The 24,755-nt window shown below is 38.3% G+C and overlaps 6 protein-coding genes and 1 long non-coding RNA gene across 7 annotated transcripts; 4 read left to right on the top strand and 3 right to left on the bottom strand.

Moving 5' to 3' along the window:
* The first annotated feature begins 5,101 nt into the window (after window positions 1-5,101).
* LOC108851302 (L-ascorbate oxidase homolog) lies at window positions 5,102-7,787 on the top strand. The gene is made up of 7 exons (XM_018624710.2): window positions 5,102-5,335; window positions 5,436-5,545; window positions 5,773-6,046; window positions 6,150-6,255; window positions 6,360-7,080; window positions 7,201-7,279; window positions 7,357-7,787. Exons 1-7 carry the CDS (start codon window positions 5,198-5,200, stop codon window positions 7,573-7,575), a joined length of 1,647 nt encoding a protein of 548 aa, XP_018480212.1. The 5' UTR covers window positions 5,102-5,197; the 3' UTR covers window positions 7,576-7,787.
* Window positions 7,788-9,546: 1,759 nt separating this feature from the next.
* LOC130510670 (uncharacterized) lies at window positions 9,547-10,500 on the bottom strand. The gene is made up of 2 exons (XR_008944389.1): window positions 10,267-10,500; window positions 9,547-9,985 (listed from the first exon to the last, which is right to left on the bottom strand). It is a non-coding gene; the product is annotated as an uncharacterized LOC130510670 (long non-coding RNA).
* Window positions 10,501-11,012: 512 nt separating this feature from the next.
* Window positions 11,013-13,301, top strand: LOC108851303 (probable hexosyltransferase MUCI70). The gene is made up of 7 exons (XM_018624711.2): window positions 11,013-11,169; window positions 11,244-11,435; window positions 11,524-11,595; window positions 11,704-11,897; window positions 11,980-12,395; window positions 12,492-12,676; window positions 12,769-13,301. The coding sequence occupies exons 1-7, from the start codon at window positions 11,088-11,090 to the stop codon at window positions 13,140-13,142; spliced, it is 1,515 nt and encodes a 504-aa protein (XP_018480213.1). The 5' UTR covers window positions 11,013-11,087; the 3' UTR covers window positions 13,143-13,301.
* Window positions 13,280-15,483, bottom strand: LOC108851306 (probable protein phosphatase 2C 64). The gene is made up of 5 exons (XM_018624714.2): window positions 15,155-15,483; window positions 14,607-14,984; window positions 14,156-14,523; window positions 13,831-14,067; window positions 13,280-13,739 (listed from the first exon to the last, which is right to left on the bottom strand). Exons 2-5 carry the CDS (start codon window positions 14,929-14,931, stop codon window positions 13,482-13,484), a joined length of 1,188 nt encoding a protein of 395 aa, XP_018480216.1. The 5' UTR covers window positions 14,932-14,984; window positions 15,155-15,483; the 3' UTR covers window positions 13,280-13,481.
* Window positions 15,484-17,351: 1,868 nt separating this feature from the next.
* On the top strand, window positions 17,352-19,609 carry LOC108851301 (phosphoinositide phospholipase C 3). The gene is made up of 6 exons (XM_018624709.2): window positions 17,352-17,703; window positions 17,794-18,126; window positions 18,215-18,409; window positions 18,477-18,715; window positions 18,792-18,909; window positions 19,004-19,609. The coding sequence occupies exons 1-6, from the start codon at window positions 17,395-17,397 to the stop codon at window positions 19,541-19,543; spliced, it is 1,734 nt and encodes a 577-aa protein (XP_018480211.2). The 5' UTR covers window positions 17,352-17,394; the 3' UTR covers window positions 19,544-19,609.
* Window positions 19,610-19,691: 82 nt separating this feature from the next.
* Window positions 19,692-21,626, top strand: LOC108851304 (monooxygenase 2). The gene is made up of 6 exons (XM_018624712.2): window positions 19,692-19,975; window positions 20,059-20,205; window positions 20,286-20,348; window positions 20,422-20,584; window positions 20,667-20,895; window positions 20,985-21,626. The coding sequence occupies exons 1-6, from the start codon at window positions 19,896-19,898 to the stop codon at window positions 21,506-21,508; spliced, it is 1,206 nt and encodes a 401-aa protein (XP_018480214.1). The 5' UTR covers window positions 19,692-19,895; the 3' UTR covers window positions 21,509-21,626.
* A 1-nt stretch (window position 21,627) lies between these two features.
* LOC108851315 (uncharacterized) lies at window positions 21,628-22,491 on the bottom strand. Its single transcript, XM_018624725.2, is given in 5 exon segments — window positions 21,628-21,745; window positions 21,747-21,835; window positions 21,919-22,000; window positions 22,055-22,233; window positions 22,334-22,491. Coding segments are annotated over 5 exon segments (414 nt in total). The 5' UTR covers window positions 22,367-22,491; the 3' UTR covers window positions 21,628-21,714.
* Window positions 22,492-24,755: the final 2,264 nt, after the last annotated feature.

Raw genomic sequence — 24,755 nt, 5'->3', positions numbered from 1 at the left:
CCGAAGCACATAAACTTTGGGAAAATTTGAAGAAGAGATTTGAAGTAGGCAATAAAGTACGTGTTCATCAATTGATGGAACAATTGGCATCGTGTAGACAGAATGGACAGCCGGTGATAGACTACTATGGACGTCTTGCGATGATGTGGGAGGAGCTTCAAACCTACAAACCGCCTCCTGCATGTAGTTGTTCAGCTGCTGCAACCTACGAGAAAGAAAGGGAAGATGAACGCGTACATCAGTTCATCATGGGGCTTGATGACTCTCGATTCAGCAACGTGGTGACAGCTATAATTGAAGCAGACGAGTTACCTGATTTGGGTAAAGCTTATGCGAAAGTGATCAGAGAAGAAGCTAGACTTAACACTGCAAAATCCAGAGAAGTGTCTCAGCAAGAAGCTATCGGTTTTGTGAGCAGAAAAGACGATGAGAACTCAAGGGCAAAAGGAGACAGTCGTGATGCAAGTAACTCTGCAACACGAAATAACAATACTGATGGAGGTTATGGGAATCGTTTTAAAGACAGGGTTTGTTCTAATTGTGGCAAAACTGGCCATGAAAAGAACAACTGCTGGCAGATAATTGGTTACCCCGAATGGATGAGTGAACGGGGAGGAAGAGGTGCAGGCAGAGGTACTGGACGAGGAAGATCTAATGGAGGATATGGTCGTGGGGGAGCAACTGGACGTAGCTCAGCAAACACTGCTCATGCGACTAATTCAAACGTGTCTGGAACTTCTGATCTGACACCAGAGCAATGGAGAGCAATCACTCAGATTATTAATGATGGAAGATCAGGCAATCAATCTGAGAAGCTTTCTGGTAAGCCTATAGGTGATGTTATCATCGACTCCGGTGCTTCGCACCATATGACAGGAACTGCAGAGTTTCTAGTTAACTTGAGACGCACACAGCCGTGTGTGATTGGTTTTGCGGATGGAGGAAGATCTACATCTGTTCAGATGGGTGACATGATTCTCTCGGATAGAATTACACTGAGAGATGTTCTTTTAGTACCGAATATGGATTGTACTCTAGTTTCGGTGTCTAAGCTTTTGCGTCATTCAAATTGCTTTGCTTTATTTACAGACACTATTTGTGTGTTGCAGGACCGTTCTTCGAAGACTCTGATTGGAGCCGGTGAGGAACGTGGTGGGGTTTACTTCTTCAGGGATGTGAGAGTCGCTCGTGCGTGCAAGGCTGATGGAACTGAAGATCAACTGTTGTGGCATAGGAGACTCGGGCATCCTTCAATTTCTGTGTTTTCTTCGTTGTCTGAGCTTTCTGGTTTTAAAAATAAGGCTGGCTCTAGTTATTGCAATGTGTGTTTTAGAGCCAAGCAAACAAGGGATGTTTTTTATGACAGTATCAATAAAACAAGCAAGATTTTTGAATTGGTTCATATGGATGTGTGGGGACCTTACAGAATACCTTCATCGAGTGGAGCTCTGTATTTTTTAACGATGGTAGATGATTTTTCTAGATCAGTGTGGACACATCTTCTGCTTGCAAAGTCAGAAGTAAAGACTGTGGTTCAAAGGTTTTGTGCTTACACTGAGAAGCAGTTTGGTGAACAAGTTCGAATGGTGAGAAGTGACAATGGAACAGAATTCATTTGTTTAAGAAATTTCTTTCAAGACAAGGGGATAATACATCAGACAAGCTGTGTGGACACACCACAGCAGAATGGGAGAGTAGAGAGAAAGCACAGACATATATTAAACGTTGCGAGAGCTATGTTGTTTCAGTCTCAGATGCCTATTAAATTCTGGGGGGAGGCTATTACAGCAGCTACTCATGTTATCAACATGACACCAACTAAAGTGTTGAAAAACAAGTCGCCATATGAAGTTTTATTTGGAAGAAAACCAAACTATGACTCGTTACGAGTGTTTGGTTCGTTGTGTCATGTGCATAGGCGTGGGAGAGACAAAGATAAGTTTGGAGCACGAAGTATACAATGTGTATTTGTAGGCTATCCGTTTGGGAAGAAGGCCTGGCGAGTTTATGACAAGGAAAAGAATGAATTCTTGACTTCAAGAGATGTGAGTTTTGAAGAAGGTGTGTTTCCTTATGAACAAGAAAAAGAGAATTGTTTGAAAGAAGTCAGAAAGATGACTGGAAGTCCAGATGATGACTGGATCATTGATGTGGAGATTAGTGATCGCAGGGGGAGTGATGTTTCTGCGACAAGTGAAGAAGTTTCTGTTACTGGTAAAGAAGTGAGTTCAACAATTATGGAAAAACAGAGTGAGCCGCAAAAACAGAGTAATGTTGTGGCGTCAAGTAGTAATGAAGCAGAGAATGTGGTGACCAGTGTAGAATTAGGTAAAGGGTGCAGAATAAAGAAACCGTCTACAAAGCTGCAAGATTATGTTACATACAATGCAATCTGTCTTCAAAAAGAACCCCACCACGATCACACTGCAGCTTCTCAAAAATCAGAGTCATCGTTGACGGTTCCAGGTACTACTCCGTACCCTATTACTGATTATATCTGTGATGATAAATTCTCACCTGCACATAAGGCGTTCCTAGCAACAATAACAGAGGCGAAAGAGCCAAGAAGTTATAAGGAAGCTGTGCAACAGAAGATTTGGAGAAACTCTATGAAGAGTGAGATCACAGCGTTTGAGATTAACAAAACATTCAGCATAGTTGATCTACCTCCCGGGAAGAAAGCCATCGGCAATATGTGGCTATACAAATACAAATACAATGCTGATGGGACAATAGAAAGACCAAAGTCAAGACTGGTTGCTTTAGGAAATCGACAAGTACATGGCAGAGACTACAAGGAGACGTTTGCTCCAGTTGCAAAGATGACGACAGTACGGAGTTTACTGAGAATTGTAGCAGGGAAAGGCTGGATTGTGCATCAGATGGATGTGCACAATGCCTTCTTGCACGGAGATCTTAAGGAAGAGGTGTACATGAAGCTTCCGCAAGGGTTTAAAGCGTCGGGACCAAACAAGGTGTGTAGGTTACATAAGGCGATATATGGACTGAAGCAAGCTCCCAGATGTTGGTTTCAGAAGCTCACAGATGCACTTAAAGGCTTTGGGTTTCATCATTCTTATGCAGACTATTCTCTGTTTGTGTACTCGAAAGGAAACGTGGAACTCAAGGTACTTATCTATGTGGATGATTTAGTCATTTGTGGAAATGACATGGATTTTTTGACCAAGTTTAAGGAACATTTGGGCAAATGCTTTCGTATGAAGGACCTGGGGAAACTAAAATACTTCCTAGGAATAGAAGTTGGACGAGGAGCTGAAGGCTTTATGTTATCACAACGCAAGTATACGTTGGATTTAGTTGCAGAGGTTGGGTTGCTTGGTTCGAAACCAGCTGCTACGCCCATGGAGATTCAGCATAAGCTGGCTTTAGACTCGAGTCCACGGTTGCAAGATGCTGAGAAATACAGAAGGCTTGTGGGGCGCTTGATTTATTTAGGCATCACACGGCCTGACATATCATATGCGGTCCATATACTGTCGCAATTTATGCAGAAGCCTAGAGAGATGCAGTGGAATGCTGCTATGAGAGTGGTGCGATATTTAAAAGGAACTATTGGTCAGGGGATACTACTGAGTTCTCAGGTTGATACTTGTTTGTCTGTCTACTGCGATGCGGACTGGTCGTCGTGCCCTGTTACGAGGAGGTCATTGAGTGCATTTGTAGCGTTGGTTGGTGATTCACCAGTGTCTTGGAGGACTAAGAAGCAAAAGGTTGTGTCTCATTCATCAGCTGAGTCTGAATACAGGTCAATGGCGCAGGCGACAAGAGAGATTAAGTGGCTCAGGAGACTACTTAAAGACTTGGGTGCTCCACAGAAGACTCCGTCTAAGCTATTCTGTGATAGCAAATCTGCCATATACATAGCTGCAAATCCAGTGTTTCATGAAAGAACTAAGCATATTGAGTCGGACTGTCATCAAGTGAGGGATGCTATTCAGGAGGGACTGTTGAAAACTGTTCATGTGAGAACAACAGAGCAACTAGCTGATGTATTGACTAAGGCGCTTGGGAAAGTGCAGTTTGAAGAATTGTTGTTCAAGTTGGGAGTTCGAAACTTCCACACTCCCAACTTGAGGGGGAGTATTGGAGGAGATATTGTCGGAAGAGATAAAGATGTCACTAGAGATAAAGATGCTATATCTTAGAGATAAACATGTAATTAGTTGTTGAGTTTATCCTCACCAAGTCGGTGTAGGGAGTTGTATAAATATGTTACGTATGTGAATGAATAGAAAAAAGCAGTTCTATAAGATTACAGTTACCAATCCAACAAGCAAAGTAAAGGTCAAAACCAGCTTAACCACGAGACAATGAGCTGGCCATTAATCATCGGACAGTTTACGAATGTTGACGTTGAATTGTTTTAAACACGCTAAATGAACAAAAAGAATAATCTAATCATATAAAACTAACTTCCGAAATTTCCTGCGCCACCAAGCCAATCCAACTCAGCATCAACATTTACGCGCTCAATTGAGACCCATCTCACAGTTTCATTTTGTCTCTTTCTCCAATCATCTCAACCATCTTGTTTTAGCAGTTAGCATGAGCTCTTGCTATTTTCTTATTACTACTAGTATATAGACTATTCCTCCTTTTTTAAATAAAATTGACTACTCCTCTTGTTAATTAAGCACATTATTTCTCGAATAGCAGCTACTTGTACTGAACGGAAAAAAACTTTATTTATATGTAATATTTAGAAATTAGATAGATACCAAGCATATGGACAATATGCGCCTTAACTTAGTACACGACAAAATATTTACAAAAATGCAAAATTTGTGTCAGTAAAAAAAAGAATCTTACTGGAGATTCAATTCAAAGCAGCTTAGAAATACCACACAACGAAGATGAAACAAAGCCTGAAGATAAATATATAGCAAGCATGGACGGTTTCATTCATTAAATAATCACCTCCCAAAGCTATATAGTAGTAGTATATGATTAATTGACGAAGAAAGAAGAAGTAGGTGGGGCCTTGTATTACCAATTGACAAACCAACAAAAAGAAAAACACGGAATTAGCTTATAATTAGAAAGCATCCTCTCACCCGTTGGACTTTAAATACGTCCCCAAGTCATTGAACTCCAAAACTCACATCTTCATTTTATCATCCCACCTCTTAATCATTAAAGTTTGATCAGAGATCTATCACTAGCTAGGCGAGTATATATGGAGTGGTGGCTAAAGTACTGCGGCCTTTGGACAATGATGACTATCATTTCTTTAGTTCAGGCTGAAGATCCCTACCGTTTTTTCGACTGGAGGGTCACTTACGGCAACATTTATCCACTTGGCATTCCTCAAAGGGTACATTTTCTTCTAAGATCCACAATAATGTCAATTAATGTGGCTTTTCTTCTTCTCTTTTGTTTTGATCAATGTTTAATATGTACACGCACCCACGCAGGGAATTCTTATAAATGGACAATTTCCTGGACCGGAGATTTACTCTGTCACCAATGACAATTTGATCATTAATGTTCACAACGATCTCGACGAGCCTTTTCTCTTGTCTTGGTATCTACTTCCCCTTCATCCCTTTCAATATCATTTAAATAAAGCCTTATAGTTATATTAGAAGAAGAATTCGAGCGTTTGATAATTTGCATGCACATGTGCCGTTTATTCATATAGTATAAATCTTGTTATGAACAAGTACATATTACTGAAGAACACGTCAAGTTTTCATTCACGTTAATAATAATACAACGAACTTAACAAATACAATTAAAAAAAAAATGAAGGAACGGAGTACAGCTGAGGAAGAACTCATACCAAGATGGAGTGTATGGGACTACTTGTCCAATCCCACCGGGAAAGAACTATACTTATGCCATCCAAGTGAAAGACCAGATCGGTAGTTTCTTCTACTTCCCTTCCCTCGCCTTTCACAAAGCCGCCGGTGGTTTTGGTGGCCTCCGTATCCTCAGCCGCCCTCGCATCCCCGTCCCTTTCCCTGAACCCGCCGGAGATTTCACCTTCCTCATCGGCGATTGGTACTCTCACCATAACCACAAGGTACATATATTCTCTTTCATTTTATTTAACTAGTTATATATATATATATATTGCACTACTTGTCACATGATGATAAATAATATATCAAATGCACGCAATTCAGAATTTGAAGGCACTATTGGATAGAGGTCACAGGCTACCCTTGCCTGATAAGGTTTTGATCAATGGCCATGGTGTCAGCTTTTCTTCTTCTCTCACCGTTCACAAAGGTTCATCTTAATAAAATACACGCTTTAGTATGAAGAATTAATTAATGATCATACATATATTCTTGATCTCATCACCTTTTTTGTGGACGTACGTATTTGATCAGGTAAAACGTACAGATTCAGAATATCGAATGTCGGGCTTCAACACTCGCTAAATTTCAAAATAGTAGACCATCAGATGAAGCTCGTTGAGGTTGAGGGAACCCACACGATCCAGTCCATGTATTCCTCACTCGACATTCACGTTGGTCAATCTTACTCTGTCCTAGTCACCATGGACCAGCCTGAGAAAGACTATTCCATTGTCGTCGCCACTAGATTTGCCGCCAAGAAGATCCTGGTCGGATCCACTCTCCACTACTCCAACTCCAGACAAAGCCTGATCTCTTCTGCTTCTCTCTCTGCTAGAGGGCCTACCGATGAACTAGACTGGTCTATCAAACAAGCCCGATCCATTAGGACCAACCTGACAGCTTCCGGGCCTAGGCCCAACCCTCAGGGCTCATACCATTATGGCGGAATCAATATCTCTAGGACTTTAGTACTAGAAAGCTCAGCAGCCCTCGTGAAGAGGAAGCAACGCTATGCCATAAACGGCGTGTCGTTTGTGCATTCGGACACTCCGCTGAAGCTGGCAGATTACTTTAACATCAGAGGTGTTTTCAAAGTGGGAAGCATCCCTGACCAGCCGAGAAGAGGAGGGATAAGGCTGGACACGGCAGTTATGGGTGCAAACCACAGGGAGTTTATTGAGATTGTCTTTCAAAACCGCGAGAAGATCGTCCAGAGTTACCACCTCGATGGATACAGCTTCTGGGTTGTTGGGTGAGAACTATAGCGCTAAATGATCATACACTATATATATGATCTGGAGATTAATCATATAAATATCTAATATTTATGTGAATGTTGTCGAATTATATAATCTATGTGTGTTGTCCGCAGAATGGATAGAGGAACATGGTCACATGCGAGCAGACGAGAGTATAACCTCATGGATGCTGTTTCTCGCTCAACTACTCAGGTACCTAAACATTTTGTATATATATTGAACATCAAATCAAGTTGAAATGTGTGTTTAATTTTTCTATTTTGCTGTAGGTGTATCCAGAATCATGGACAGCCATTTATGTGGCATTGGACAATGTGGGGATGTGGAATCTAAGGAGCGAGTTTTGGGCGAGACAATACTTAGGTCAACAGTTGTATCTACGAGTTTACTCTCCGGTTCACTCTCTCAGAGATGAATATCTTGTGCCCGAGAATGCTTTATTGTGTGGTCGAGCTTCCAACATGCAGAGACCCATCATCACTCCGTAAATCACATTTGTGTTACTTTACCCACAATCTATAATAGATTTAATTAACCAATATCATTTAGATATAATATTCTGTTTGGAAATAAATGACAAGTTATGCACAACTATTTACCAAACAGCCCTATTCTTTGTATTATTTAGATACTAAGTTATTCTTATGTGCTCATGTACGAGTAAAAATAAATGCAAAACATAATAAATCATAACAATTGTTACATAATCATTTTTGTTGTTTATAAATTTTAAGCAATCTAATAATTTATATTTATGACAGATAAATAAAATTGTATTATCATTATGTTCATGAATACAAATATTTGCATGTTTGTTTATAAGTTTTAAGTCATATTTAATTTATACAATAAAAAATAAAGAGAATATTGTATCATTGTACTCTTATTTTAGTTAGAAATGTGATTTCATATATAATATTCTGGATAAGCTAATTTTAGGGAAATTAGGCCTCCTACCAACACATTATCTGCTATTGAGCAATATATCAAAAACTACTATTCGCCTACTGTACAAATTCGAATATGACTCTGATGCCCCTACATGATAAACAATAGAAACAAGTAGAATATTAGGCAAAATCTTACAGAGAGTCACAAAGATCTTTTTTTTATCCATATCTTTGTGTCAGCTAAAAAATTAGAGAAATCTAGATTTTCAACCAAAGTTCTCAAAACTGAAATTATAATCTTTCTTGCTATCGCATCTCAAAAATCATCTCTCTTTTCTATTCTAGTGGGAAACAACTTTCTTTTGGATGTTCATCTACTGAAGTTTTGAGAAAGGAGAAACCCCGAAAACAAGTACAGTTTTCACTTTAGTGGATTGTGAATCTACGGCTGTTGAGTCCTCGCCGTTTTCTGTTTCTGCGCCAACAACTTCTGTGGCAGAGACTTCGCTCGCTCCTGGTTTCGATTTCATCCGACTGACGAAGAACTTGTGAACTATTACCTCAAGAGAAAGGTTATGGGTAAAACTGTAAGCCTCGGTGCAATTGGGGTAGTTAATATCTACAAGAATGAGCCTTAACACTTAGCGAGTTTTCTGGGGTTCTTTATCTTTATATTTCTAATGTATCTGTGTAATTTGGATTTCTTTATGAGATCTGTGAGTTCTTGTTCTGATTGGGGCTTTTTGCAGAAATGTCTCTTGACTCAATTCGGGAAAAAAAATTAGCTTTATGTGACTAATGTTTGAGTTTAATCACACTTGTAAAAGTTTAGGGCTGCTTTTTTTACAAAGGTTAAATGGTATAAGCAACAACTTATACAATAAATCAATTTTATTACGTGATAATATATTACATAATTGGTTACAAAAAAGTTTAACAAGCCAAAAGAGAAAGCAAATCATGCTAAACTTTCTTATAACCGGTAAACCCATCCCTCATCGGTCACAAGAACATTTCATTACTGTAACAAGTTTCCATATTTTCTATCCAAACGAGGGCGATATACGGCTGTTTGAGTTTAATCACATTTGCAAAAGCTTAGAAATGTTTATCTTACAAAAGTTAAATGGTATAAATAATAACTTGACGATAAAACAATTTCATTACATGATAATTTATTACATCATTGGTTACAAGAAAGTTTAACATACCAACAGGAAAGTGAACAATGCTAAAAATATTTTAACCGGTCTTGTAAAAATAATCCCTGGCTACAAGAAAGATTATCCAACCAAAAATAATCTTAACCAGACTAAAATTTTCTGTAACCGAGGAATATACCCAGAAGACATTCTTGCTTAAATAACTATATACATCTAAACTTTCTTATAACCGGTTAAACGTTCTTATAGCTGGTTTTGTAAAGCCATCCCTCATCGGTTACAAGAACGTTTCATTGCTATAACAAGTTTCGTATTTTCTAACCAAACGGGTGATATGCTGCAGTTTGAGTTTAATGACATTTGCAAAAGCTTGGAGATGCTTATCATGAAAGAGTTAAATGGTATAGGCAACAACTCAAAAATAAATAAAAAATCATTACACGATAATTTATTACATTATTGGTTACACTCAAGTTTAACAAGCCAACAGAAAAACAAACAATGCTAATATTTTATACCCGGTTTTGTATATAATTACTCGGTTACAAGAAAGATCATCAAACCAAAAATAATCTTAACCATGTTAAACTTTTCCGTAACCAAAGACCATACCCAAAACACATTCTTGCTTAAATAACTATATGCATCTATATCACAATAGAAAAGCTAAGTCAACTCTTGGATTTAAAATCTCCACATTCACCATTGGTCCCATTCCCTTCATATGACTTCTCTTTTCCCTATACAGTTGAGTTGTTTCCAATGTTTTTGGTCCGAGGCTGCCATTCGTCAATCACGTTTTTCTTCCACTTTCCTCGTCAAAAACAGACGCATTGACCCTTCTCCTTCAAAACATTGACAAAAACTGTAAAAACTAAGATTATAGTGGGACTCAGAAAGTAGTACTAATTCAACAAAACTTAAACAAGCTTTATAAGCAAATTCAAAAAGATAGAGAGACCTCTTAGTGGTAAACAAGCAAATTCAAGAAGGTACAGACGTGGGGAAGAATAAGATTCCAATTAAAGAAATTTATATAAATTTATCTATTTAGAGCTTGAAGCTTTTTCGTTTTGCCAGAATCAGTATGTTGTCGTCTCATCTTCTTGACAGTAGGTGAGATTACCTGTCCGCCGCAGCCACCACCTCATGTACTCATGGAAAAAGGACCAGATGAACTAATAAATGATGGATTGATTTGGAACTCGTGATCTTCTTCAATTTTGTTTAGATTCATTAGAGAAAAATAATAGAGAAAGAAGATGAAGAAAAAGACATCGACAATGAAAAAAGATGTGGTTCTGATTTAATTATGATTATATCTTTTACCAAGATAAGTTCAGCAAATCTAACCCAGATCTTTTTTTATAATCTTTCCAAATCTTCATAAATCATGTTGTCAGCCTATAAATAAGTGTATGTCATCTAGGTTCCAGAATCCACTTCGTCGAGTATTCAGGGTAGTTGCGTCTTTCACCATAGCGGTTGATCTCATGCACATCAAAATTTTACTGTTATTGGCGAATCCCTAATTTCGTCATTTTCCTTTGTTTTTAAGCAAATTATCCCCTAATTTTATGGTATGTTAAGCTACATATATTCTTTCAAATTAAACAACCATTATATTAGATTAAGATCAGCGTTTTATAGTCTTTCGAAAAATAAACATTATGTATACAAATTAACTTTGCATATTATTATTCATTTTAAGTTCATTTACATATGATGAAATAATGAATATATTAAATAATTGAGAACCAAGTAACGGTTATGTTACTTATGTATATAATTAAATTGGATTAAACAAATAACTGGTCCGGTCCGGTCCGGTCCGGTATATAGCGAAATTAGTAAACCAAAGCTAAAGTCGGGCAGCATTAAAGATTTTACGAGATCCAAAATCATGGAGCGAGGTAAATAGAGTGAGAGATCTGGGCTCTGGGGAAGATGATGAGTGATTTTCAGAGATCACTTTCAGTGCGGTTGAGCCGCCGGGGAGAAAGGAGTAATCATCAATCTAATAATAAAGGTCTGCTTTTTTTTTTTTTTTATTTATTTTGGTTGTACGAAGGAAGCTAATGAAGTTAAGTATTCATTGAACAGAGGAGGAGGGTGAGGGTGGGTTGTTCTCTCCGACGGGAAGTAGACTCCATTCAGAAAATGCAATAAAAACAATATGGAAGGCAGGATTCGTTCGGCTGCTACTAGTTGGAGGCATTGTGTGGATGCTTCTCATTCTTCTTGCCCTCCTCTTTCATGTTTGGTCTTGTCAATCTTCCCTTTCCTTCTTCTCCGGTATTATGCTCTTCTCTTCATCCCCACACACTATTGTTTCCTTTTTATTTTCTCAATTGATTTTTACTTGTTTCAATTCAATTGGCAGCCATTTGCAACAAAGAAGGCAGACTGTATGTGGTCTTAGACACCATTGGCTTTGTACCTAAACCCCAGCACCGTAACTCTCTTTCCTTTTCTTCTTTCTCTTTTTTTTTTTTTTTTTAAATACACTTTTTTGCTTTAAAAAAACACTGAGACTCTTTGTATGTATGGATGTTATATATAGGATGCCCCATTCCAGTAGCCTATGACCCTGATAAGGTCCTCCTTCCCACTTCAATAACCCCTGATACTATTGTCACCAATCTTACCTACATTACTCATGAGGATCTTTCCTCCAACTCTTCCTTTCCTCTCTTTGGCGGCAACATTAGCTGGTCTCAGCGCCAAGAAAGCTTTATTCTCAAACCCCAGATGAAGGTAACATTATATACTCTCTCCCACCAAAATCTCACCATTCTTCCCTTCCAATCCACTATTTTATTCCCCCTTTCACTTTCAGGTCCATTGCGGGTTCATTCCAGGTGGTGGCGCTGAAATGTCCTCTCTCGATAAACAATACGTTCAGAAATGTAAATTTGTGGTTGCCACTGGGATTTTCGATGCTTATGATCAACCCCACCAGCCTTCTAACATTAGCCACCGTTCCAAGAACCTCTTCTGTTTCCTTATGGTCGTCGACGAGGTCTCTCTAGATTTCCTAAGATCCAACACTACTGTGAGTCAAGATGTTCAAGGTGGCAGTTGGGTTGGCATCTGGCGTCTTATCCTACTCAAAACTCCCCCTTATGATGAACCTAGGAGGAACGGTAAAGTCCCCAAAATCTTAACTCACCGCTTATTCCCTCAAGCACGCTACACAATTTGGATTGATGCCAAAATGGAGCTTATCCTTGATCCCTTGCTCATTTTAGAAAGGTATAAACTACATTAGTTTCATCCAACTTTTAGTAGCAAAGGATATAATATAAGACTAGGATGGATTGATATCCACTATCACTTTTTGTTTTCCAGGTATTTGTGGCGTGGGAAGCATACCTTTGCCATTGCTCAACACAAACATCACCGAAACATATATGAGGAAGCTGATGCGTGCAAGAGGAGAAAGCGTTATGCCCGACCTCTCGTTGATCTTCACATGAAAATTTATCGGTATGAGGGTTTAGAACCATGGAGCATCAAGAAGAGCACTGTTAGTGGTAAACAATGTCATCATCAATGTCTTATCTCCTTGTTAATAATAATAATAATACTAAGACTATTCTCTTGTTTTGCACAAAAAAAAAAACAGATGTTCCAGAGGGAGCGGTGATAATAAGAGAACACACTGCAATGAACAATCTGTTCAGCTGCCTGTGGTTCAACGAGGTACACCTGTTAACACCGAGGGACCAGCTTAGCTTTGGGTACGTAGTGGACAGACTAAAAGGAGCCTTCAAGGTGTTCATGTTTCAGAACTGTGAGTACAACTCTCTCTTTGAGCTGCACCCTCACATCAGAGAACATTCCTCAAAGATAGAGTGGGTCAAGAGTCTAAAGGAACTTAAAGGGAAAGGAGAGAGTTTGAAGGAGAGCAGAGGAGGCTTTGGGCTATGGACTCCATACCCTGGGGATCTCGATTCCGTTGAGCTGCCAAAGGTAGTAAGAACTTCTAAAGCTGGTTGATAGAGCCCAAGAAACGTTTGAGCGTGTGCTTCTCTGGGGATGAGGATGGGGGGTTTAAATTCCAAATTTTTACAAGCTTTGTTAAAACATGCACACTTCTTTTTAAAAACCATTTTTGTAGATTCAACAGTGTAAAAGAAAGAAAACATGATTAGCATAGCTCAAGGGGTTACAGAGCAAGAAGAACACAAACTTTGAAAACAATTGTGATTTTTTCTTTAAGAGTAACAAAACTACCACTTGATTGATCCCTTCCCCCCCAATCAACAATAATTAAATAATAAGATACATAGTTTACAGAGCACATCATCATCTTTGGAAATGAAATAAAAAGAGGGGTCAGGAGGAGGAGGCAGCAGTGGTGCAAGGCGCCAAGCTGTTGTGAGGAAGGTTGACTCCCGCGGCTCTCACAGACACCGCCGGTCCTCTAGCTCTGCTCACAACTAGGCTTGTGTCAAAGAAGACAACTATGACTGTAATGTCATCATGGAAATGTCTTCGTACTCCTCTGTCTATCTTTTTCAGGTCTGAGTACCTCATCTCTCTCTTCTTTGCCGCTTCTTTCAGCGCCACTTTCACCAGCCTCTTTGCTATCCCCTGCCACAACCCACAACAACAACAACAACAACATCATCAACAAACTTTGTATATATATATATTTTAGTAAAGAGTGTGTGTGTTCACTCACGTTACGAGGATGATTGTGGACAATCTCTACAGCTTCTTGGTTGCTCATATGTTCCCAAAGTCCATCGGACGCACATATTATAAACTGGTCATGGGGCTGGAGTGTGTGGACGGTGATGGAGGGCTCTGCACTGAGTAAGGGCCTGCTGAAGGGTGCCCTCAGTCTGAATTTCGCATACAATGGTTCCCTGTTGAACTCGGAGCGTTTCAGATACACATCCCCAATGGATCTTGAAACCTATTTGAGATTACCATCTCATCATCAGACCAGAAGTAAAGAAAAAAAGAAAAGCAGATGATTGATTATTAAGTTAATAAAATCAGACCTGAATGATTCCTTTAACTCTCCAAACGTTATGTTTGAGAAGCACGATATCAGGATGGTCGGGATGGAGGCTCTGCAGTTCCCGTCGAACAGACCCAATAGAAGCATTGTGCTCTTGAGAGAGCTGAGTGGCGTGAACAAGCCCCCCAGCAGAAGTGAGTTGACCGAGGACGGCACGAGAGTCACCAGCATTGGCAACGTAGAGGGTACCATCGGAGACGAGGGAAACAAGGCAGCAAGAGCCAACGGTGGCAATTTGAGGCCTGGTATGGAATTGAGTGGTAACTAAGGAGAGGAAACCTTGTTCAGTAGCTTGGAAGGCTTTCTTTATCACTTCAGCAGACATACACCCTTCCTCCCCAGCAAACCCTGTGTGGTTTTTTTATTTTCAATAATAGTAATAATTCCATATTGTAAAGAAAACAAAGTTGGAGTGGAAGAAGGAAACAGACGCTTGAGATGGTGGAAGAGATGAAGGTTGATGAAGCGGGAAGTCTCAGGGCCGCCGTGACCATCGTAGACGCCAACAAAGGTGCCGAAAGGAGGAGAAGAAGAGGAGTGGGAGGAAAGAGAACCAGACTCGAGCTGGCTCTGGTCCTCAAGCAAGTTGTTGGCTTGAACGACGGCCATGGAGAAGTCACCAAAGACGTGGTGACCGGAGTCGCGGAACCATAAGAGTCCATCTTGACGGCCGCCAGAATCAGAGGGACCACCGTGGTGGTGGTGGTGAGAAGGCCAGAGACAGGCATTGAGAAAGTTCATCAAGGCAGAGAGCATCCCTCCTCATCTCATCACAAATATCCCCCAACTCTCAACATAATTTCAACTCTCTGCCATAAAAATCAAAATCCCAATTCCTTAATATTATTATCTCAAACTGAAAGAAAGATCCATATCCTTCCAATTAAACTTAAAAAAGAGCTCATTTTAGTCAAAACCAGAGAAACAGTACAAAAGAGAAAGAGGGGAAGCTGATTTCATTCAAAAATGGAAACTTTACCTCTTTGTTGTTAAGATGGAATCTGGGTGAAGGAAGGGAGAGAGAGAGAGAAAAATGTGGTGGGCGTGGAATTTCTCAGTTGCAGATCTCTACAGATCACACACCACTCTAATAATAATTATTACCTTTTCTTAAAAATCAAAATAAATACTATAGTAAAGCGAGTAATCGATGAGGGGAGGATGAAGAAGAAGAAGAAGACCAGATTAATATGACTATTAACAAAAAGAAAAGGGTTTTTGTCGTTGGCAAAGTTGAGAACTTTCTCTTATGTATAAAAAAGAAGAGTGAGCGACGAAGGATAAGATAACATTTGGTCAACTCGCCCAACGATACGTCTCTCTTCTTTCTTTTTCCAACTCTTACATACGGTAGAAATCATTTTTTTATCCTTCTTTTTTTTTCTGCTCTATCTCTCTGAGCTAATCTCTTAGCAGACAAAACCCATAAAATACCAACAAACGATGGCAAGGTCGGAGCCAGCACATGAAAGGTCCCCCCCCCCCCCCCAGACCTTTTTGGGCTCCACAACCCTCCTCCTTTTTGCCCCTTCTTACAAAGAGAGAGAGACCTAAGATTCGGATTCGAATCTTTTAGAGAATATGAAAACTCTGGTAGCCACATGCGTAGAAATCCGGTGTGGTGCATATTCGAACTCGAATCTTTTAGAGATTTACAAAAAGCTTTGATCATCCGACCACAGACGCATAGTTACTTTAGACACTATTATATTCATTCATTTTCTCTCTCTTTGATATTCGAAGTTTTAGTTTTAGACAATTTTTACATAGTTTCGGATCAATTTTCTTCGTCATAAACATAAATAAATGAATAAAATCAATCTCTTTTTGGTCCTTTTAGACATATACTGCATATGGTCTTATGTCGTGCCCCGCGGACGGGGTTATTTATTAGACGTCATTTTACTGCTTATTTATTAGACGTCATTTTACTGCTTTATCTATCTGTGAATGGCTAACGGAATCCGCAAGTCTTTAGTTGGCTTATCGTATCCATCACCACCACTGACCCTTTGTTTCTATCCACTCTGCTACATATATATATATATATACAACAGACTAGTGGTGGAACCACCCCTTGGTCAGGGGGTCACATGACCCACATGGGTTTTTGTAAAAATAAAAATTTTGCTTGTATACTGGAGAAACAAAATTGAGAAAATGCTATAGATTTAGTTTAATGACCCATGTAATAATACCTATTATAAAATTGATCCTAATGGAGGATTAAGCTAGCTCCGCCACTGCGACAGACCATTTGCGGCTTGCATTACAAAAATAAAAATAAAAATATATACGATGGATTCATGAATTTTTGTTTTTACACAATTTGTATCAAACGTTTTTTATGCGGTGAACCTCAGATAATAAAAAGTATAGAGAACATTGTCGATTTTAATATATATAAGAAAATGGATTTGGGATAGAAAAGAGATTGTGATAAAGTGAGATATGTCACTTTACCTAACATTGTTTGTTTTCTTTATTTATTATTGTATGTACCTCTAATTTTGTCCCCCATGGACTCTTTCTAGTTATTTATACTTCTGTAGTGCCAATAATAAAAATAGAACAAGCAACTATTAATACTTCAGCAAAAAAAAAATACAAAAGCAAACCTATTTGAATGAAACTGAAAATTTTGTTTCTAATATAGTATGAATAATTCCATGATAACTATGCGACATTTTTATGCCAAGAGAAAAAAGCATTTACAGAGAGACAAATGAACGATGATAAATGGGAAATACTTTAGTTAATTTCTCAGATAATTTAAGCGATGAAACATCGTATATTTCTACTAGCAGATTAGGAGCACACACAGTTGGAAACAAATAAAATGATTTGTTTAGAATATATTTGATGCTCCTGCAGGTAGTGCTCTCTTTTTTATTCGCACCTCGAAAAAGCTAGGCTGGCAGTATATATGCCCATCTAAATTAGAAGACGTAATTACAAGAGACTTATTCATCGGACCCATGCCATGCATAAATATAATAAGGTTTTTCATAACCACGAATAACATTACTTTTTTTAAAATGATTCTAGTAATTAATTAACGGGAATAGCGAGACACGTTCCTTATAATGAGATGACAACACGAGCATATATTCCTTTAAATCACTTTTAAATTAATGCCAATCATTTTCGTATATATGTGTGTATGTTGCTACACAAGTAAGAAGTATAGAAGAAGAGGAAGAAGAAGGTATAATAAAAATGTCGGAGACTTTCAGAGTGTGCTTCTGTTGTAGCAGGAGCTTCAAGGAGAAAACGAGGCAGCCACCAGGGAGCATAAAGAGACTCTTTGAAGCATACTCAAGAAACGGGAAGATGTCATCCGATGACCTTCTAAGGTTTGTGAGTGAAGTCCAAGGAGAAGGCCACGCAGGGATGGACTACGTGCAGGATATCTTCAACAGCGTTAAACACCACAACGTGTTTCACATACATGGGTTTGTTCATCTCAACGCCTTCTATCGCTACCTATTTAGCGATACAAACTCTCCTCTTCCCTTGTCTCGCCAGGTGATGTTCTATCATTTATTTATTTTTTCTTTGATCACAACATAATTTAACTGACAGAACTTGTGGGCGGTACTTACTTACTTTATAAAGGTGCACCATGATATGAAGGCCCCGTTATCGCATTACTATGTGTACACGGGACACAACTCTTACTTGACTGGGAACCAAGTGAACAGCAGAAGCAGCGTAGAGCCGATCGTGCAGTCTCTGAGAAAAGGTGTAAAAGTGATCGAGCTTGATTTATGGCCTAACCCTTCTGGAAACGCTGCTGAAGTTCGTCATGGCAGGACGCTTACATCGCATGAGGATTTGCAGAAATGTCTCAACGCCATAAAGGACAATGCGTTTCATGTGTCTGATTATCCAGTCATAGTCACTCTCGAAGATCATTTGCCACCCAATCTTCAAGGGAAAGTTGCTAAGGTGAAAGATAATCTTCTTTTTTTTTTTTTTTTTTTTGCAGAACAGAGGAGATACCATTATACCATTTTTTGTGTGTATGGTGTTGTAGATGTTAACTAGAACATTCAGAGGGATGCTGTTCCGTTATGACTCAGAGAGTTGTAAGCATTTTCCATCACCAGAAGAACTTAAGAAGAAGATTCTGATTTCTACAAAGCCTCCAAAGGAGTATCTTGAGAGCCAAGCTATTCAGTCCTCCTCCTCCTCAAGAAGAACTCCAATAGATAGAGCCACTTCCTGGAGCGTAAGAACGCCAAAGATTTTTAAATTCGATTTTGCAAACATTCTAAAGCGTTTCTTTGTTGTCACAGGGCAATGCTAATATGTCATGGAGAGGAGAAAGCAAGATTCGTGAAGATGATGCAGAAGAAGAAGAGGAGGAGGAGAGTGAAGCTGTTGGATATAGAGACTTGATCGCGATTCAAGCTGGGAACTGCAAAAGCGGGTTGGAGGATTGCTTGAGAGATGATCCAGAGAAGCCTCGAAGGATAAGCGTGAATGAGCAGTGGCTAGAGAATGTGGTTAGAACCAGAGGAAGCGATGTTGTAAGGTAAAAATATATATATAGAGAGAGAGTCAGTGAGATGTGATGAAACCAAAACCACCTATTGAAGCTTTTTGAACAGGTTTACACAGAGGAATCTAATGAGGATATATCCAAAGGGAACAAGAGTGGACTCATCAAATTACGACCCTCATGTGGGATGGACACACGGTGCTCAAATGGTTGCTTTTAACATGCAAGTAAGTACGTAGCTCTATCATTGACACAGAATGAATGGTGCATATACTGTTGTTTTAATATATATATATATATATATAAAAATGGGTTGAAAAGGGACATGGGAAGCAACTATGGATAATGCAAGGAATGTTCAGAGCTAATGGTGGATGTGGCTACGTTAAAAAACCTGGCATTCTGCTAGACACGAAGAGACTCTTTGACCCAAGCAAAATGCTTCCCATAAAGACCACTCTTAAGTTGAAAATCTACACAGGCGAAGGATGGGATTTGGATTTCCCTCAGACACACTTCGATCAGTACTCTCCTCCTGATTTCTTCGTCAAGGTTGGAATTGCAGGAGTTCCCAGGGACACGGTCTCTTACAGAACCGAAACAGCAGTTGATCAGTGGTTTCCTATATGGAGGGAAGAGTTTCTGTTTCAGCTCTCTGTTCCAGAGCTGGCACTTGTGTGGTTCAGAGTCCAAGATTACGACAATGACACCCAAAATGATTTCGCAGGACAGACATGTCTTCCACTCCCTGAACTTAAGTCCGGAGTAAGAGCCGTCCGTCTTCATGATCGAGCAGGAAAGCCTTACAAGAACTCTAGGCTTCTCGTCAGCTTCTACTTTGACCCTCCTTTCACCTTCTGACTTTCTTGTTTTTCTCTTTCTTTCTCAGATCAATTTTCTTAAAATAAGCAGAAGCTACTTGCAATAGTATAATCATTTGTCTGTAATATTTAGAGAAATAATAATAATGTGATGGTTTCTTTTTATTATCCTCTTTCACTAATGATAAGCTTTTCCTCTTCATAATAATATAATTTAATTGAGTGTAAAGATTCGATTTTAATTACTGTAGCCGCCTGCTTAGAACTGAGTGCCTTTGTTTGACTTGCCTTTGTCTTCCACCTCCACAATTTTGTATTTAAATATATATAATATATAAACAACAGAGGAAGAAAACACATAGCTTCTTCGCTTTCTAAGATCATCATCAACCATGGAAGAAGAAGGCACAGTAGATATAGTCATCGTTGGCGCAGGAATCTCCGGCCTTTCAACCGCCGTTGGACTCCACAGGTATGTGTTTGTTGTGAAAGTAGCTTTGATGAGTTAAAGTAAGAGTGAAGTTAATAAAAGTGGTGTCTTCAACTCTCTCACAGGCTTGGGATTAGAAGCATGGTGCTGGAATCTTCAGATAAGCTGAGAGCCACAGGATTCGCATTTACAACTTGGTTCAACGCTTGGAAGGCTATGGAAGCTCTCGGCGTTTCTCAGCATATTCGCCATCTCCATGATCTCCTTCAAGGGTATGGTTTCATCATCACACTATTATCCTTCATATCAACTCTGTAACTTGACAACTCTTTATCTTTGATGCAACATGCAGGTGGGTGGTGGGACACATCTCCCCAGGAAATCCTTCTAAAGAAATGCTCTTTCCAAAATCCGAGTATGTTTCTTTCTTCCTTCCTTCTTCTTCTGCTCTTCACAAAAAAAAAAACATGTTTAATTGTTTTTATCAGAGAATACGAGTCTAGATGCGTACAGAGGAAGGTGCTGTTAGAGACTCTAGCGGATGAGTTGCCTCAAGGGACCATAAGGTTTTCGTCAAAGGTTGTTCACATCGAATTGTCTGGATACTACAAGATGGTTCATCTCTCTGATGGAACTATTCTCAAAACCAAGGTACTTGTCCTCCTACTCTGTAAATGATCTGTCCCTGCCGGGTGAAGACTGATTTTGGTGTGTTGTGAACCACATTGTTCAGGTATTGGTAGGGTGTGATGGTGTGAAATCAGTGGTTGGTAAGTGGCTAGGCTTCAAGAATCCGGTTAAAACTGCCAGGTTAGCAATCCGAGGGCTCACACATTATCCACAAGGCCACGGATTTGGGAAAAATTTCTTCCAGTTTTATGGCAATGGTGTTCGCTCGGGTTTTATCCCCTGTGATCCCAACACTGTCTACTGGTTCCTAACCCACACTTGTACTGAATTAGGTAAACTGAACTAACTCTTCCCTTGAGATATTTTATCATCCTCTCCTCTGCTGTCACACTGACTCTTTTACTTGGGCTTGGTTGGTTAGATAAGGAGAAAAATCCCGAAAACCTCAAAGAGTTTGTGCTGAACAAGCTCAAAGACTTGCCTGAAAACATTAAGAGTGTGGTGGAGACCACAGATCTTGATAGCATGGTGATGTCTCGACTCAAGTACCGACCCCCGTGGCAACTCTTATGGGCAAACATAGCAAAAGACAACGTATGCGTTGCAGGGGATGCACTTCACCCAATGACTCCTGATATCGGACAAGGCGGTTGCTCGGCAATGGAGGATGGAGTGATCCTGGCTCGTTGTCTGGGTGAAGCAATGAAAGGGAAAGGTGAAAGAGAGGAAGAGTATAAGAGGATTGAACAAGGATTAAAGAAGTATGCAGGAGAAAGGAAATGGAGAAGCATAGATTTGATAACAACGGCATATACAGTAGGATTCATACAGCAGAGCACAGGGAAGTGGATGAACCTGTTAAGAGACAAGTTCTTGTCCTCTTTCCTTTCTCGGTTGCTGCTGAAAAAGGCTCATTTCGACTGCGGAAGCCTACTTGTCCCATGATGAGAAAGCAAAGCAGGAATGCTCTGCTGTGTGCGTGTGTGTTTATTTTTCTATAAATCCGTGTTGATAGAATAGTCTCAATCAACTAAATAAAGTCGCAAAGGCAAAAGGAAGTGTAATAAATAGAAAGCTCTCATCACAGATATAGAAAAGATTAAAAACAAATTTGAAGAGCGAAACAATAAAGATAAAAGAGGGAGGGGGGGTCAGTTGAAAGAGTAAGAGGTAACAATGTTGGGAGAAGGATGGGGAAGTGATCTTTTTGCCAGGAACATGGAAAGGGTTTGAGACGGCATCCACGTATGCGGCGTGGAACTTCCTGAAGAACTGTGCAGAAGAAGAAGAAGAAGAAACGATTAGAAGAAAACGAAAGTATCAATCACCCAAATTAAAAATAAAAAAAAACATACACTTGTGACATGGGTGTCTCGGACATCCAAATCAGTAGTGACCATGATGAACTTCACTTTTGTATTAGTCAAGTAACCATAACTACAGCAACCAAATGCAGTGAGTGAGCTTTGAGTGATTAATAAGTAAACTTACACTTTGTAGTTGAGTGGTGGGTAAAGCAGACCAAGAAAAGCCTCCTTCAGTCTTGTTTCTGACTTGCTTCTCGGATTGTTCACTCGCTCATCGATGACATCGAGGGAGCAATGGACGATGTGGTGGAGCTTAAGCGCATCTTCAGCTTCCGTGAAGCTCTCTATGTATAGCGGATTGTTCTGTTCCCAATTTTTATGTTCAAAGAAAAAATGGACGCATTGTCAGAATTGTTCGATCCGATCAGATCTGAATCAATCTCAAATCAAATCAAATCAAAACCTGGTGGCCCACGACGGCGACGCACACGATCATCTTTCTCCTCCGATTTCCCACGTTTCAATCAAATCTCGTCTGAGCTCAGCAGTTGGGCTGGGTTTTACTTTTATTTAATTTTTCCTATTTTTCGGCCTTTTCTAAAGTTCGCCCACTAGTACGACTGATTGAAAAACTCAGCCTAATAAGGGTCCATCCGAGGCCTATTAGTAGAGTGAGACCAAATTTGGTGGGGGTATTGGATTTAGAAATTGAAGTTAATTGGAAGGAATCAGACTTTCCATTCAAAAATTTATGTTATTCATTCATGGATTTTACAAATTCTTTGAAATTCTTCTGTTATTGGATATAGTTATTTTCTAATCCATTAAATGTGTTATTCGATTTTTGGTGGATTGTGTGATAATTATATTTAATTTAATGGAAAATTTCCTAAAAGTTATGAAGAACCAGTTCTCTGTGTTCAGGTTGAGATTTATGATTTTTTTATTTTTTTATATATATATATATATATATATATATACATACGTTAAAATTAATGATCATTATAATATGAGAGATTTGAAAACATAATTTTCATTATTGACAAATGATTAGAAAATATATTATATCCTAATTTATTTTTCTATCCAACTGTCTTATCCTTAAATGGGTTCACTACATAGTAATACATGATTAATTCCGTTATTTAGTCCTTCATTAGTTAAGTTTTAATTCAGTTTTTTTTAAGTTATTTTTATATAGAAAATAAAAATAATTAAAGTTTTTGTCTGTCAAAATTCTATAAAGTTTTTCTCTGCATGTAAAAAATTATGTCATAAATTTAGACGAATTGATATAAATCAGATTTATTTGAATTCTTTTAAAATCCAAAACATCAGAACTAGACAATTCATATCAAATATTTTAGGATATCTTTAAAGTTCTTATTTATATCTTCAATTCAATTCTGTTAGAATCAGTTAAATTTTTCAATCCAATACCACCTCCTAAAAGTCAAAAGACTGGTCAAAGGTCGGTTACGTTGTCGGTGTGACTAGGAGTTAATCCAAAAAAAAAGCGATTACATTTGGTCGGTTACAACCAACCCAAATGTAAAATAAAAAATATATCAAAATATTAATATATTTAGAGAAACAAAATATTATGGTTAAATTCAAAGAAGAAAATGCAATCTAAATGAAACCAACCTAAATGTAAAATTAAAAAAATATCAAAAATATCAAAATATTAATATAACTAAACCAACATGATGTTACATATACAAAATCACATGTTTAATCCATTACTATAATATTATTAATATAAATTATGCATACAATTATTTAAACTGAAAGTAAAAATAATAATCAGCAATTATAATATATTTTTACAAAAATATTTATATCCGTGCACGAGAACGGAAAATCACCTAGTTCTGTCAATAAATCAAATGCTTTTAGTCGAGAAGATGACACAAGACTACAGAGTTAAAAGCAAATATCTAAAACTCAAGGGAGGAGAAAACTGAAGTTTGAGCATAAAATGGTTGTGGTTACAAGAGGTTGAGCTCCATGTTTTTTTTTTAACTCAAATTATCAAACTTAAGAGCAGCTTCATCGACATTATATCTGAGATGGAAATCTAAAGCAATTAATACTTATATTTTAGTCTAACTAAATTATCGAAATTGTTTTTTATTAATATTTAGGAAATGAAACCACTTATTGTTAAACATATGACAAAGAAAGTTTCACCGGATATTAAAGAATCTTGTTTAAGAAACTTACTTTTCCTTTCTTAATTTTTTTTTTTTAATTATTGAGATATCTATCGAGTATCTTCTGTTATCGAGTAATTTCTTTTGGGCATTAGAGCATCATTATCTTCACCTTTTAAGTGGGTTTTTAAAAGGTGAATTCCACAATTTTGCTAAAACTCATCTCTTCCTCTTCTTCGGTAAAAAGCAAGTTCGTGTACTGTTCGCAGATCACACTAACATGTAGTTATCTGCGATTGGTTAGTTTTAATTTTTTTTTAAATCAGATTAAAAAAAATAAGAACCCCAAATGGAGTTTTAAGGATAATGATGCTCTTATGTTCTAAGAACAATAAAATTTATATGTATAAATTTAACATAAGAATTTGACCAAAAAGAAAGAAAAACATAAGAACTCAAAAGGATTAGAAATAGACTGCTGTACTTTATAAAGAGACACACACATATAGTGCCATAATAATAATATCTATTCAAGATTAATGCTTTTGGTGAGTGAAGTAGTCCACAAAATGCTGATCAGTTAATAAAAAAAAGCAGTAGTAATCTACAAAAAAAAAGAGAGAGAAAGAAAGACTTGCTTCTTTTGTTTTGTTTTTGAGAGAGACTTTTTTTTAACTGATTTTTTGAGAGAGACTTGTTCAGACAAAGTTTCCGAGCTTCCCTCTATAA

Source organism: Raphanus sativus, chromosome 4 (assembly GCF_000801105.2).
Source record: "Raphanus sativus cultivar WK10039 chromosome 4, ASM80110v3, whole genome shotgun sequence".
NCBI lineage: Eukaryota > Viridiplantae > Streptophyta > Magnoliopsida > Brassicales > Brassicaceae > Raphanus > Raphanus sativus.
The sequence above is the reverse complement of the archived record's forward strand: the minus strand, read 5'-3'. Positions and strand labels throughout refer to the sequence as shown.

Coding starts and splice junctions, on each gene's coding strand:
- LOC108851302 (XM_018624710.2), top strand. CDS start 5,198: ATGGAGTGGTGGCTAAAGTACTGCGGCCTTTGGACAATGATGACTATC. Junction 5,546..5,772: donor GAGCCTTTTCTCTTGTCTTG/GTATCTACTTCC, acceptor AAAAAAATGAAG/GAACGGAGTACAGCTGAGGA. Junction 7,280..7,356: donor TTTCTCGCTCAACTACTCAG/GTACCTAAACAT, acceptor ATTTTGCTGTAG/GTGTATCCAGAATCATGGAC.
- LOC108851303 (XM_018624711.2), top strand. CDS start 11,088: ATGATGAGTGATTTTCAGAGATCACTTTCAGTGCGGTTGAGCCGCCGG. Junction 12,396..12,491: donor CCCTTGCTCATTTTAGAAAG/GTATAAACTACA, acceptor TTTGTTTTCCAG/GTATTTGTGGCGTGGGAAGC. Junction 12,677..12,768: donor CAAGAAGAGCACTGTTAGTG/GTAAACAATGTC, acceptor AAAAAAAAACAG/ATGTTCCAGAGGGAGCGGTG.
- LOC108851306 (XM_018624714.2), bottom strand. CDS start 14,931: ATGCTCTCTGCCTTGATGAACTTTCTCAATGCCTGTCTCTGGCCTTCT. Junction 14,524..14,606: donor TCTCTTCCACCATCTCAAGC/GTCTGTTTCCTT, acceptor AAAACCACACAG/GGTTTGCTGGGGAGGAAGGG. Junction 14,068..14,155: donor GAGTTAAAGGAATCATTCAG/GTCTGATTTTAT, acceptor AATCTCAAATAG/GTTTCAAGATCCATTGGGGA.
- LOC108851301 (XM_018624709.2), top strand. CDS start 17,395: ATGTCGGAGACTTTCAGAGTGTGCTTCTGTTGTAGCAGGAGCTTCAAG. Junction 18,127..18,214: donor TTCAAGGGAAAGTTGCTAAG/GTGAAAGATAAT, acceptor ATGGTGTTGTAG/ATGTTAACTAGAACATTCAG. Junction 18,716..18,791: donor AGAGGAAGCGATGTTGTAAG/GTAAAAATATAT, acceptor CTTTTTGAACAG/GTTTACACAGAGGAATCTAA.
- LOC108851304 (XM_018624712.2), top strand. CDS start 19,896: ATGGAAGAAGAAGGCACAGTAGATATAGTCATCGTTGGCGCAGGAATC. Junction 20,206..20,285: donor CTCCATGATCTCCTTCAAGG/GTATGGTTTCAT, acceptor TGCAACATGCAG/GTGGGTGGTGGGACACATCT. Junction 20,585..20,666: donor GAACTATTCTCAAAACCAAG/GTACTTGTCCTC, acceptor CACATTGTTCAG/GTATTGGTAGGGTGTGATGG.